General features: G+C 36.6%; 1 protein-coding gene across 1 annotated transcript; it reads right to left on the reverse strand.

Moving 5' to 3' along the window:
• Positions 1 to 2,504: 2,504 nt before the first annotated feature.
• On the reverse strand, positions 2,505 to 13,606 carry LOC145998936 (uncharacterized). Its single transcript, XM_083135737.1, has 2 exons — positions 13,600 to 13,606; positions 2,505 to 5,735 (listed from the first exon to the last, which is right to left on the reverse strand). The coding sequence occupies exon 2, from the start codon at positions 5,695 to 5,697 to the stop codon at positions 4,153 to 4,155; it is 1,545 nt and encodes a 514-aa protein (XP_082991863.1). The 5' UTR covers positions 5,698 to 5,735; positions 13,600 to 13,606; the 3' UTR covers positions 2,505 to 4,152.
• Positions 13,607 to 14,264: the final 658 nt, after the last annotated feature.

Here is a 14,264-nt window from a genome sequence, read left to right on the forward strand (position 1 = left end):
GCTAACCACTCCGCCACGTGGGCCGACATTTCATATATTTCTTGCATTTTTCTTCCAGACAGCCAAGACCACCCCCCCTCGATTTCATATGTTATGCAAATAAAAATAAGTTTAGTAAAATTGTTGTGTTTTTTGTTATTTTCAGCTATCTCTAAATTTATGCGTAGGATCGCCATGATAAAATAAATGGCATTTCCTGCAGTAACATTTCATTCTGCAGTGTGACAGTATATTGAAGGTCAAGTCTTATGCTAAGTGTGTCTAATTTTCACATCACAAAACTTAAGATATTTGTTGCTTACCTAACCTTCTCACGTTTCTGCTGGAATAAAAGCATGGAACCAACCAACCATCAAGCTAAAGGAGAATATTTACCAGGCAAACTGTCCATTCCAAATATATGCTCACGTATTAGAAAAATAGCTATTTCCACAACCATTCTTCGCCCCTTACATTTCCCCAGCTGGTAAGTTGCAGAGCTGAGAATGTACCCTTCTAAGAAATTCAACAACTTATTATATGTTCTGGGAATCTCTGGAGCAAGCAAACAAAAACAAGTGTCTGCGCAAGTAGTGGTGCGAGACCGCTCGTCCAGTGATCAGGTGCAAGGGAACGGGATTGCAGGGTGGGGGGGGAGTGACTGCAGTTACCAGCCTTCGCAGCACCATGTACTGCTTCAGCTCTGCCCATTCGCTTTCTCTCCAGAGATTTCCTGGACAGAGTATAAGTGAACATTTTATAAGGAACGAAATCCACTTTGAATATAGCTAAGTGTGTAAAGAAAGTTCTTTATACTTAGAAAAAGCAAATTTATGGCCGAAATATGATTAAAATATGCTTAATCATGTAGAAATGGCTACGTATGTATGCATATGCCCTAACAAAGCACCCTATTTAGTTTCTCATAACATGAATTTCTATCCATTTCAGGAACATGCAGATTAATTCAAACTTTCCAAAATTCTGGATTCCAACAATCAGGGTCACCCTTAGGTGGGTGCGGGACCTGGGGCATATAATATTCATAGGGTCAATTACCAAAATTTTTCATATGTCTGAAAAAAAATCAAATGTTTTAGTTCCTTAGCCTGAAGTACAGGTATCCTACATGATCACAATTCATAAACAATTAATTTTTATATTTTGTATTATTATGAGCAATAAGCAGATCATGTTGAAGGTTAAAACCAAGAATTATGCGAGACTAATAACAGTTTCCAAATTAGTATTTTCTTTTCATTTCCGACATGCCACTGCTGTGACATTCATTATATTTAATTACAAAACTTGGCAAGTTCAATATCTAATGGCATTTTTTAATCATATTCAATTATGTTCTTTTTTGTTTACTTTTCATTGAATTTTGTCACTAGCGAATTTACATTGTTTTGTGTAAAATGATATTTTCACTTCCATGATTTCATTCCATAATTAAACAAATAATGTATATTAACTATTTTTAATTGAAATAATTGAAGATGATTTTTGTGTAGTACTTTGCTCAGAACATTATTTCAGTAATAATACTGATACCGGATATTTTGAAGTGTGTTAAAACAATCCATGATCTCAAGAAAATTCAAATTACTTGCTTAATTGGAAGCAACACCATACTACAAACTAGTAATAAATCACAACCATGCAGTTGACTCTGCCAACAATTTATTCCATGAATATAGTGACTCACAACTTATTTTATATTCTTATTCATTGAAACTCATGCTTATGTATAACCAGAAAAGCTTTACAAAAAATGCTAGAAATGTCCTCCATTTTCTTGAATACACAAAATTCACATTTTGGTAGCTACATTTTAGAATGTCTTGCTTGTTCTGGTTATCTTGCAGCGTTATTGGGTGGTTGTGTTATACTGTGTTTTTCAGATGGCCTGTGTAACACAAGCAGATTTTCCGCATCCTTCAACAGGAAGAATAAGATATTCCTACCTGCTTTGATAGCTGCCGAAGCGACTTCCAGGGAGAGCAGTGCAGTCTTCTTAGCTGAACTTCCTCCAGTAAAGTAGGCATTACCACGCATGGGTGGTTGCTTATAGGACTATCTTGAACACGACCCGCATAGCAAAACCGTTTCACTAGATCACGTACTGTTACAGGGATACCAGGAAACCTCCAATGAAAGATCTCGGTGAAACATTCATAACATTTTACAGTAACATAAACTCTGTTCTTGTGTGAGGCTCATGGTTGACAGGATTTTACTTCTTGCCAACACCTGTGCAGGCATGTTTCCCCGTTTACCACAAGTGAGTGAATGTGTGTTCTCATACAAAATACATCCTTGTTTTTCTGGTATTACCTGAAACCTCATCACAAAAGCTATTGGTCTAAGTAGAGTAAGTCCATTTATGATTCTAATTTGGGAAGTAAGTGGTTAAGTTAACGTCTTACAAAAATAGCTAAATTTTATGAAAGCATCCATCTAGATCAGGGTGAAATTTAAACCTTCAAAGTTAACTGCTAATATACCAAAACAGTAAACTGATGATAAGTTTTATTCTCTTTCAGATTACAGAACAACATACTTAATAAAGATTTTAACAGTTGAAGATAAATAGCCGAAAAATAAAAATCTTTCAGACTAATTGAATGTACATCATTTAAATAATATTTAATATGATTGCAAAATATGTAAGACAGCATGTGTGAAATTCTCTTTGAAATATATATAAAAAAAAAGCACATCACTTTATTGCATAAAATTCTGCTAAATTTGTCCAAAGAAGAATATATATTACCATGTAAATCAGACTATTCCTGGATTGCAATATTGTAATAATTTTCCTGAGAACCTGAAATACATTTTACATTTTATGGCACTGCAAAAAAAAAAACAACTCATAATTCTTAACAAAACTGATATTAACATCATCAATAATACATAAGTAGATGAAGGCAACAGTGCATATTAGCTAAAGTTACTTGCATATACACGAAATTCTAGTTCATGTCATTGACTAGTAAAAAAAAAAAAAAAAATCAGCAATATGTTGTGAAGATGATTTGTGTACGTGTATAGTCACTATGTTATGTGTAACATGAAGGTATAAACATTTCATCAACATGTGATAGACGTCATCAGTTTGAGCAATAGATAAGTTAGGCACATTGTAATTTAGCATCCTGTATTTATTATCATTAATATTGTTTTTGCTTGCAATTCCTTTGTCTATTTTATTTTTGATGTAAAAAAAGCTTGCATTATCAGAATACATAGTGTGTGCAGATTACTACAATGGAGAAACAAGTTACAATCATCCCATAATGAATATACAATTAAATAGAACATATTTTTTATTTTGAGCGAAATCTAATATAAAAGCACCTAAGAACTGACTCCATACAATTTTCTATGAAAGTGACTCATAGTAGACCCTGTATCTGCAGAGATTCATGGTTGAACAAATCAAATCAAAGAACAATCTTAAATTATGCAAAATTCTTGATTCCTAAACACTAATTTATATGTTGCTGGATGTTAAGCCAACTCATATATCCCAAGTGTTAATGAAACAATGCTTTACTTTGCAGTATGCTCCTAAACATTTAATCATTATGGCTTCATGGCAGTGTGCACATGGTTGATTATTATTAATAATAATACCAGTCTGAAGACATTTTAGAAAGTCCACATTCATTTTAAAAGTGAGATGACAATATCGATAGTGAAGAACAATACACAGAAGTGGGACATTCCAAAAATAATAATAATAATAAAGAAAGACTAGTAGCACAGCAAACATTTCTATCAAAGAACTTGTTAGGAAATAAAATTAGCATCTCAAATTGTGTATAATTACAAAATTGCAAATATAAGCAATTGGATTATTAATCTTTGCATTATTATATTTTAAAGTTACAGATACTCCTCTTTTCTGTTAATACAAACTTCACCTTACAAGCAGACATCTGCAATTGTGCAACACACAGATGTACTGATTATATGCACTGTTACCATCAATATTCATAATGGAATGGACACTTTAAGAAATTTACATCATAAATAACAACACTAGATAACAACAATAACTCATTGAACTTTCCAGAAGTTATTATACAATGAAAAGTCTTAGAATATAAATTCACTGGACTATTAACGTAAAAGGTGGTTGTTTCCAGATTCAAACACGTCTACTCAATCAACCTCTAACGAGCAGATTTTGATATCCAAATTGTTTCTAGCAATCTCCTCATGTAGTGATCTCACATGGTCAGCATGAAGGCCCATATGCTCCCAAAATGTGAGCTGCGTAAGTTTGGGAGAGTTTTCAAAGAAATGTCTTATTACAGCAATAGATAATAGGCAACCACAGAAGAGGTAGAGTGACTTCAATTCTGCAAGTGGATTTTCTTGTAATACTAATTGCACTGCTCTGTCTAGCGGAGTTTTCTGGCTAAGATTAAGTAAACTTAACGTTGAGAGTTCTTTCGCTTTACTGATGCACAACGGTAACACCACCTCGGGGTTCCAACTCCGCCCTGATAAATAAAGACACTGCAGTTTACTAAAGACTGAGGTCCTGGAAGTTGAACTGAAATCAACCTCCAGTAGACTTGAGTTATGAAGTAGGCTTTCGTCTGTTTCTGGGCCAACCTCTTTCAGATGCAGATTCTTGATTGTAGGACAGGCTCGGCCGATGAGAAGAATATGTTTCGAATTGATAGGGTTTGTGGACTGCAGCAGAAGACTAGTAAGGAACCGACCTTTTCTTTCAAGGTACTGAATCAAAGTGTCACTGAACGGAAAATGCTGAAGTTCGAGAACCAAGAGCTTAAGATCACACTCCAGTAATGTCTGCAGGACATACGTTGCACTTTCTGCCTCCTCCTCTTCTCGCATCGGCATGCACAGGCTCAAATGTTGAAGATGCGGACACAGCCTTGATGCAGCCATTATATGATTTGGCTTAGGGTGTAGGTCGCTCAGAAAGGCCAGATTTAGCTTCTCGACATCATCCATATCGTGGGCAATCACAGAGCCCATGTCACCGTAACTTATATATTCTAGACTAGGAAGAGCTTTTACCAGCATCCGGATACCACTGTCCGTCATCATACGGCCGCCAAATTGACTCCGCAGAATTTTATTTATAGTCACCTTTCTCAAGAATTTGCAGTTCGTAAGATAACACAGACCCTTATCCGACACAAAAAACTTCAATTTGAGGGCATTGAACATGCCACACCCCTTGCCGGAATTGTCCTGTTCTACCCTCGAAACAATATTGATTTCTTCAAGCTTATGACAGTTCTTCCCAACAACCTCCAAAATTTCATCTGTACACACTAGATGGAGATCAAGAATGACAAGCCTTGAAAGTTTTGCCAGTTGTGTTACCCAAAAATTATCAACCAGAGGAATTTTACACTCAAACGTGGCTGAATCGATAGAGAACTTCCTCATATTGCGATGCATGAACACAGCAAGCTTTATGCGAACATCCCTGAAGTTCATTAGGCGAACTGCACTATCTTTCCTTTCCTCACACAGTTCGTCCATAACAATCCCTGGAATGTTGTGAAGTAGGTAATCTTGGAGCACCTGGACCTGGTGTCTACACTCTTCTGTATCATAGTTGCCATACCACAGTTCAATATTTTCGCATGCGAGATGCACCAAAGCCTCTGTCAGGTGGAGAGCAATACTGAAGAGTGGCTTAGGGAGTTTATGTGGTGGCATCAGGAAGCTTATGTTGGAAGACTTCTTGTTAACATGACCTAAAAAACAGAAAATGAAATTAGTAAACATTGATACTTTATTAAATTATTTGCAAATGTCCATGTTAACATGGTTTTCATTATACCAGGTGTGCCGGTTAATAATTCTTAATTGATCTGAAACAAAATAAGTGTATCTGGGGAGAAAGGTAACAAATGCTTTATTCAAAGTATGCGCCATCGCTAGTTATACATTTTGCTCATCTGTCCGTCAAATTGTGGACGCCCTACCAGAAAAATCGTTCACATTTTGAGGTGATCCAGTCAGCAAGCCATTATTCGACATCTTCGTAATTGTTGAAGTGTTACTGCGAAAGTGAGTGAGACATCGATGAAAACAAGTGGTAGTCCGAAGGGGCTAAGTCTGGTGCGTATGGTGGGTGGGGCAAGAATTCCCAACCAAGTGCAGAAATGGTGTCTCTGACGCCTTTCGCTGTGTGTGATGAGGCGTTGTCATGCTGCAAAATCACTTTTCCGTGTCTTGTCGCCCAATCTGGATCTTTCCCATGGCATGAAGATGATCAGATATGGTTTGGCGACCAACATTTAACTTCTCTGCCAGTTGTTGTTGCGTTTGCATATCATCTTCGTCAAACAGTGCTTGCAATTCAGCATCTTGGAATTTTTTCGGCTGGCCCAGGCGATCTTTGTCTTTCAAGTCGAAATCATCACTTTTGAATCGTCGAAACCAACGCACACACGCGTCTTGCATTAGGACATTGTCACCATACGTTTCCACAAGGATACGATGGCTTTCACTCGCGTTTTACTTTTGATTGAACAAGAAAAGCAGGACGTGCCACACATGCTCCTTACTTGGTTTGAATGTCGACATGTTTACCACACAAATCCAATATCACGATCACTCGCACTCGGTTGCACATCCACGGCATTTTGACAGGTACTGTCCTGGCAACACACTGACGTAACAGTTGAGACTGTGCAACAACCCTTGCTTCCAGCGACATCCAGCGACAAAATGAAGAATTATTAACCAGCACACCTGGTATGAACTCTGGGTTACTTTTCTATATTCTTGACACTTCAATGCTACAAACAAGCATATACAGTAGAGCATCGATTATCCGAAGTAATTGGGGGACATGGGTGTTCGGAAAACTGGTTTGTTCGGATAATCGAACTGTACATGTTTATTTGCCAAAAAGAAGTACTGTACAGTAAATTTATTCATAAAAACAGGCATCTCTCTAAGTATGTATTACAAACTAACGTACAAAGGCAACTTTAGTAGGAATATATAGTATGTGGTACAGTTTATTAAACAAAAATATGTACATATTACATACGCATTTTGCATGAACAATACACACAGTACACAAAATTAACGTTTAAAAAAATCCTTTATTTTGGTCTGTCTAAGCAGGCCTACACGCTTACGAGCAGCTAAGTCACGTACTTTTTTCATTACAGATATCTGAAAGTGAGCGAGTACACAGTTCGGTTAAGCGGTCGTTCGGTTGACCGATGTTCGGATAATCGACGCTCTACTGGATTTTCAAGATATACACTGATTTGATTTGATTATGTTATTTAGCATTTCTTTTCTGCCACTGTTTAGCTAATTGTGACAATGAGAATGACATGATGAAATTGAACACAAAGAACATCCATGCCCAAGCTGGAATTCGAACCTGGGACCCCTGGCATCGTAGCATGCTACGCTCTGCCATGGAGGTCAGCAAGACATACATTGGAAATACATTCAAACAATATACACAGGGTTAACAATTGTCAAGGTGATAACAATGGAGCTTCTTTGCAATTACTTAAAAAATACAATTCATTACAGAACAATTATAATGTTGCATTTAATATTAACTTTCCTTTTCTCTACCTTTCTATCAGATGAAAGACTGATTATAATGAAGAAGGATAATGGAAAAGCAACCTGGATACCTGAAACTGAAAACATAAAATGAAACAGAAAGTGAATAGAAATTATGAAAATCCAAGCAAAATCCTTGACAGATTGTTGAAGTGATATACAGGCAATGGGTGGCAGAAAGTAGACAAAACATTTTCCAGTAGAAGGATAATATGAATTAATCACCTTAAATAAAGTTTTAATCAATCCAATCAACTACAAAATATTCACCTCTTTAATGTTATATGGCAAATTAGAAGCAATTTGTTACAGAAGCAAATAACATAATATGTAACCATGTTGTAAATCTATAATCTATATCTTAATATTATTGATGTTATGAAAATTGAACTCTGGAAAGAGCATTTTTGTGCATGACCAAATTTTGAAGTGTGTTTTCTTTATTTAAAAGGAATATATTAATTGATTCCAAACTTATAAAAGTGGTATTGTTTTTTATTTATTATTATTTTTTAAAACAGTTTTATGTAACAAAAATTTGTGATTACTTATTGTGAATCTAAAATACACAACTTTTAGAATTATAAAAATCAAGCAAACATAAAAAAAAAAAAATTCTGCCCTGCAATACAACTTCTTAAACATTCAGTAATGGGTTATATTTCATGTAAACATATTCATACCATGAATTCAATTCAAATTACATATGAATGGTTCATACACTACCACTTGCCTTGGTTTGATCTGCTTTATTTAACTTTACTTTGCACATCCTTAGGGTGCAGATTTTGGTACTTTAGTATTATACAGACTACCTCCAAATCGTATTCCGCCAAATATGATTCCCACTTATGGAACCTAACCTAACCGAATGACTCATTTTCATATTTTTCTTTTGTGCGAATTACTCACTTATGACAAATATTAAAAAATATATATATTTTTATTATATAAATAAATAAAAAGGTGTTCAACCGCACCCTTCTTCAGGCGCTATCTAGGCATGAATCACCACCATGCCACGTCAAGTTTATCAATCAAGGAAAAGAGTTCGAGTATGAAATGGTGAAAGGTAATTAGATAAAACTTGTCAGAGTTTGAAAGTAAAATCCATACCAATTGTCATTTTAGGGTTTTTAGTGATGGCTAGATAGCACCTGAAGAAGGGGGTGGTTGAACCCACGAAACATAGCATATATCGACCAAGGAAACTCACATTGGCGTAAGTAATTGACTTTTACCTTATATTTTTATTTATTTATATAATAAGAATATATATATTTCTTAATATTCAAATGACTCATGTTGACGAGGGGAATATAACTTAACGTAGACAAATTAGTAAAACATTAAAATGCTGATCAAGGCAAACTTTTATAGTATAAAAATATACATAAAAATGTAACATTTCCACCCTCTCTAACAGGGTCACCTTCTTCTTCTTCTTTTTTATGTTTTATTAACATGGAAACAAGGCTTAACAGTGTTACCATTAGACAAATGAGGTAGTCCTATAATAATACTAAAGTACCCAGATTTTTGCCTATTTGCCTTTCTTATTCCTATATAGCGAAACATATGCTGTTTGTATCATGGTGTTTCTAGTATGAAAATGAATTTTTATAAGGCCTATGGGGAATGTTCTTGGGTAAAAAAAAAAGTTAATTTTGTCATAAAAGATTGTAAAGACCGCCATGTTAGGAACATTTCAGTCATATATTTGAATTTATCTTATTCATATACTTTCAAGTTAAGAACGTGGATTACATTATTTACACTTAATTGTTTTCAAATTTATATATATTTATGTTTTAACTTATGTTATTATATTATTCACGTATTTTTGCAACATTTATTCAGAATTAATAGGCTAATAATTATCCAGAATAATATACGAGGACCGACAATTAAGTAATGAGAATGATTTTATAATTTCCCTCATGTGCATTCTATCTCTGAAGTAATGCATTCCTGATGTAGTGTGGTCCATAATCCACAACCTGGCAACAACTCATGAACTTGCGATAGGCATGCTGGGAATTATGCCACCATGTCGTGAAGGAGGTGCAAGGGTGTCGTCACGTAATAGCTATGGAGCAACAAGTGAACATCAAGTTTCATGAAGGACATTCTGAAAACTGCTTGCTGGAATACACATTTCTTGAATTCTATTGTTGTGGAGGACAAAACAGAGCATTTTACGAGGGGCGATCAGGTTGCTCCGACCCTAACATAGAAGGAATGACGTTATGATTGATTTTTTATTTTGCTATTGTTTAGTGATCCTTTATATGCTTTCATTCTGAATTGTAAGTCTCAGTAGCGTACAGTTTTCTTTTTACAGGGGTTTAACTGAGTGAAGTTGTGTCAATGTGCCAGAATGGAGAAAACTGAGGTGAGAGCGGTGATCAAATATTTTGTGAAGAAGAAGTGGACGGTATCCAAAATTCATGAGGACTTGGTGGATACACTAGGGGACAGTACTCCTTCATACAGTATGGTGAAGAGATGGTGTCGTGAGTTTAATTGTGGGAGAGAGTCGTGTGAGGATGAATATGCAGGTGGAGCACCAAAAACTGTCATGACGACAGAAAACATTAACAAAGTCCACGATATCGTGCTGAAGGATCGTCGAGTCACTATCCGTCATGTTGCTGAGATGTGTGGCCTGTCATATGGCACTGTGCAAGACATAATAACCCAGAAATTGCAAATGAAAAAAAATGCTGCAAGATGGGTCCCTCGAAACCTCACCCCACATCAGAAGCTCACCCGAGTGCTCATCAGTCAAGAACTTCTTGACAACTTTCGTGCTGATATAGACGATTTCCTTCCCCGATTTGTAACTATGGATGAAACATGGGTCTATCACTTCGACCCAGAAACAAAATCACAAAGCATGGAGTGGAAACACCCACATTCTCCACCAAGAAGAAGTTCAAGGTGCAAACGTCAGCAAAAAAGGTGATGGCCTCAATTTTCTGGGACTGCAAGCGTGTCCTACTTGTGGACTATCTACAAAGATGGCAAACCATCACTGGCACATACTACAGTGACCTAATCAAGAAATTACGTGATTCCATCAAGAAAAAGAGGCGTGGGATGTTGACCCGTGGTGTGCTCCTTCACCAGGACAATGCACCTGTCCACACCTCACGCATTGCGAGGGCCGCTATCGCAGATGCATCGTTCCAATTGTTGCCCCACCCACCCTATCCCCTAGATTTGGCCCCCAGTGATTTCCATTTGTTCAAACATTTGAAGAGTGACATTTGTGGGCAAAAATTTTCTGATGATTCTGAGGTGATAAGGGCTGTGGACTCATGGTTGGAGGACCAGTCGGAAGAATTTTTTTTGCAAGGTATCCAGGTGTTGGAGCACCGATGGGAAAAGTGCTTTGGAGTTGCAGGGGAGTAAGTTGAAAAATAATAAAAAAATTGAAACCCTATTGCCGCTCTTTCTATGTTAGGGTCAGAGCAACCTGATCGCCCCTCGTACTACAGTCCTTGTATGAACTAACAAATTGCTGAATGGAAGTCACTAAATTTACCAAGAGGCAAGAAAATGCAGCTTGAAAAGCCAAGGGTGAAGACAATGTTGTGTTTTTTTTTAATGATAGCAAAGATGAAATTGTTCCAGAGGGTAAAAAAAAAAGGTAAAGTGTTCCCCTGTGCATAGCACAACGCCATGAAGGCGTATAGGGGGTGTGGGGGTAACGCCCCACACTTTCTTGATCCGGTCGTGAGTGGGGGTGATGTGATCAGCATCACGCCCCTGACCGCCTTTACCCCCCAGGGTTTCCCCCAGGTACCCATGTTATTCGACGCTGGGTGGGCGCCGGGGCCGCTTTCACCGTTAGAAAAGTTCCCGGATTTGAACCGGCCGGGGATCGAACCCGAGGGTGAAAGTGTAATTGGTTGTTACTATCGTAGTGCTCGGATTGATTATGGAAGAGAACTGACCATATCAGACCTCAGTATCCTGAACCAGGCAGTTGGTTCCTGCTCCCCGATAATGCACGGTCCCACAGAGCAGTGATTGTCTATACATTCCTAGTCCAAAAACAAGTGAATGTGTTGAATCATCGTCTTTACTCCCCAGATTTATCCCCCTGTGATTATTTCCCGTTCCCGAAAGTGAAGCTGCTGCTGAAATTACACACTTTTGATGAGAACAGGACCAGTCAACAGGTTGTGACGTCCAATCTTCAAGTCATACCACATGAAGACTTGCAGATGTCGCATCGATCGTTGGCCAACCGTGCCAATTACTGTATTGCTGCAGGAGGGATGTACTTTTAGTAATAAACAAACAATGTTCAATTATTTTGTTTCCTTTTCACAATATAAAATCATTCTCATTACTTTATTGTCTGACCTTGTATGCAGCATTTTCATTGTTTTTCAAATCCAAAATGGCTAGGATTATTTCTCTATCTTTCACACAAATTTTGTTGTTTAAGCACAAGTTAAATACATTTCTTCTTAATATCGATTTTTGTTCCTACGAATCATATATTTCAGACTTCTTTACATAGCTAATGTGTTATTTTCGAATGTGGAACATTTCCTAAAGTGAAATAATGTATATCAATGTCTATTTCTTAGATTTACGAGTACTTACTGTTACTTGTTGTTTCGAATCTGTAACACATTATGACCGTGATAGCGTACTGGTTTAGGGGGCGTTCTGAGTGTGTTTTGTCGATTTATGCAGTGTTGAAACCTCGTTCACAGGAAAATATCTACTTTCGTGCCCGGATTTGAAATTATGATAATACGTCGCAAACCACTGACGTTAGCCCCACAAACCATTGACGTTAGGCCCACAAACCATTCATGTTAGCCCCACAAACCATTCATGTTAGCCCCAAAAACCATTTTCCGTAAGGTTAGGTTAGGTTAAGTTAGGTTAGGCAAGCATAGTTAAAAAAGTTTTAAAAAAAATACTCGACACGTCATGTTCTAGTGAAAACACGGCGAGGCTGAAACACTGGCTACGGGGTTGCATCATCTTAACACACGGAACATTGCACTCTCGTGCAGAAAGCAAATGGCGGGAGCAGAAACAGCATGTCGGACAGAGATTTTCGCAGAAAACAACACGCATTCACATTAAAATGGATCAAATCTACATTCAGGAACTTCCATAACGCTAAAGAAAATGATTTCCGAAGTACTTTCTCTTGTAAATTTGAAGGAATCCGTTTCCCTCATACGATAATGTTACTGATTGAAGTAATTTGTCTGTGTTAAAAAATACGTAAACTAAATCTTTATTTAATCATTTTATGTGCAAGGACAAATATGAATTATTTTATAAAATCAGTTTCGTTATTTGTTGTTCTAGTTTAATATTATAACATTATAGCAAAGCAATTCTCTCTCGCTTTCAATAAGTTAATGTTATCCTATTGGCTGTTTATGTTAGGAGTGGGGAAGGATGCTACGTGTATATGGCGAAAACGATGGCGTCGTTGGAAACACTGACCGGGGGTTACGTCATCGAACGCAAGGAACATTTGGATCACATAGTCGAAGGTAATGGAGGCAATGTAATGTCGAAAAATACATGTTTTACTGGCCGAATAAATAGAACGAAGGGAGAAAAAAACTTCCACGACCTTTTAAAAGTCTACAGAAACTCAGTTCTGTAAGTACTTTCTCCTATAAAATTGAAAAATGTGTTTTCCCTATAAGAGACTGTTACCACTTTTGCAAGTGTCGTTCAAGAACAAACTTTACTCATAAAGTTATATTGTTTGAACTCACCTAAAATTATAATTCTTGGAATTCTGAAAACTGTGGAACCATTTATTCTTTGGATTAAATGGTAGCATATGAAAATACAACCTGATTTCTGTATTTTTCACACATCTTTTTTCGATCTAATGCATTTTTTAATTTGATTACTGTGTTCAAATACTAACCAAGTGAACTTTATTTCTGTTATCAACAATAAATAATAAACTTTCTACCTCTTATTGTAACTTGAAATGAACTATGCCAATTTACTTACCAAAAGACTACTGCTTTCTGCTTTCTGCTCGGGACAGAAATAATCCAGATTAGAGTTCTGGTTGATCATATGCCTACTGTCGGTAATACATGAATTTACGTTACTAGGTATATAAGTTGCCAAACTGTCATGGATTGATGTTTTTTATCTAAAAGCTTTCTAAACTTTTACGAGAAACAACGTGTAACAATCGAAATATTAAAAAAAACAAACAACTTTTCAGAGAACAACACACAGATCATCGTAAATCACAGACTCCACAGTTCACAGAAAATAAAGAAATTCATTGGTCTTACTTATCGCACATCGTATTGAACACCTTTGTCTACATTTGGCGTGGATTCCTATCGTTGAATTTTTAAATTTGAAGCTTATTCTTATTGCCGACACGTGCGTGGCAGCAGACTCGGCCTTTTTCCCCCTCATGAAACAGAAAACCTTGTATCTTGGGTTGAACTTTATACAGGGAAAACTTTCAAAATTCTTCACATCATCAAATCTTTTAAGTTAGTTACTTTGGTAAAATTTTCGTATCCCCAAAACGTATTTCTTCAATTTTACAGGAGAAAGTACGGTATAATTTAACAATACAGGGAATTTCTCCAATTCGTTTGAATTTTCGGTTACTTACTAATTTGGGTCTCCTAATCACGAATCTGCACTTA

This window comes from Lepisma saccharinum, chromosome 14, assembly GCF_977018435.1.
Source record: "Lepisma saccharinum chromosome 14, izLepSacc3.1, whole genome shotgun sequence".
In the NCBI taxonomy this organism is placed as follows: domain Eukaryota; kingdom Metazoa; phylum Arthropoda; class Insecta; order Zygentoma; family Lepismatidae; genus Lepisma; species Lepisma saccharinum.

Excerpts from the sequence above, each read along its gene's own strand:
- LOC145998936 (XM_083135737.1), bottom strand. The coding sequence starts at position 5,697 with ATGCCACCACATAAACTCCCTAAGCCACTCTTCAGTATTGCTCTCCAC.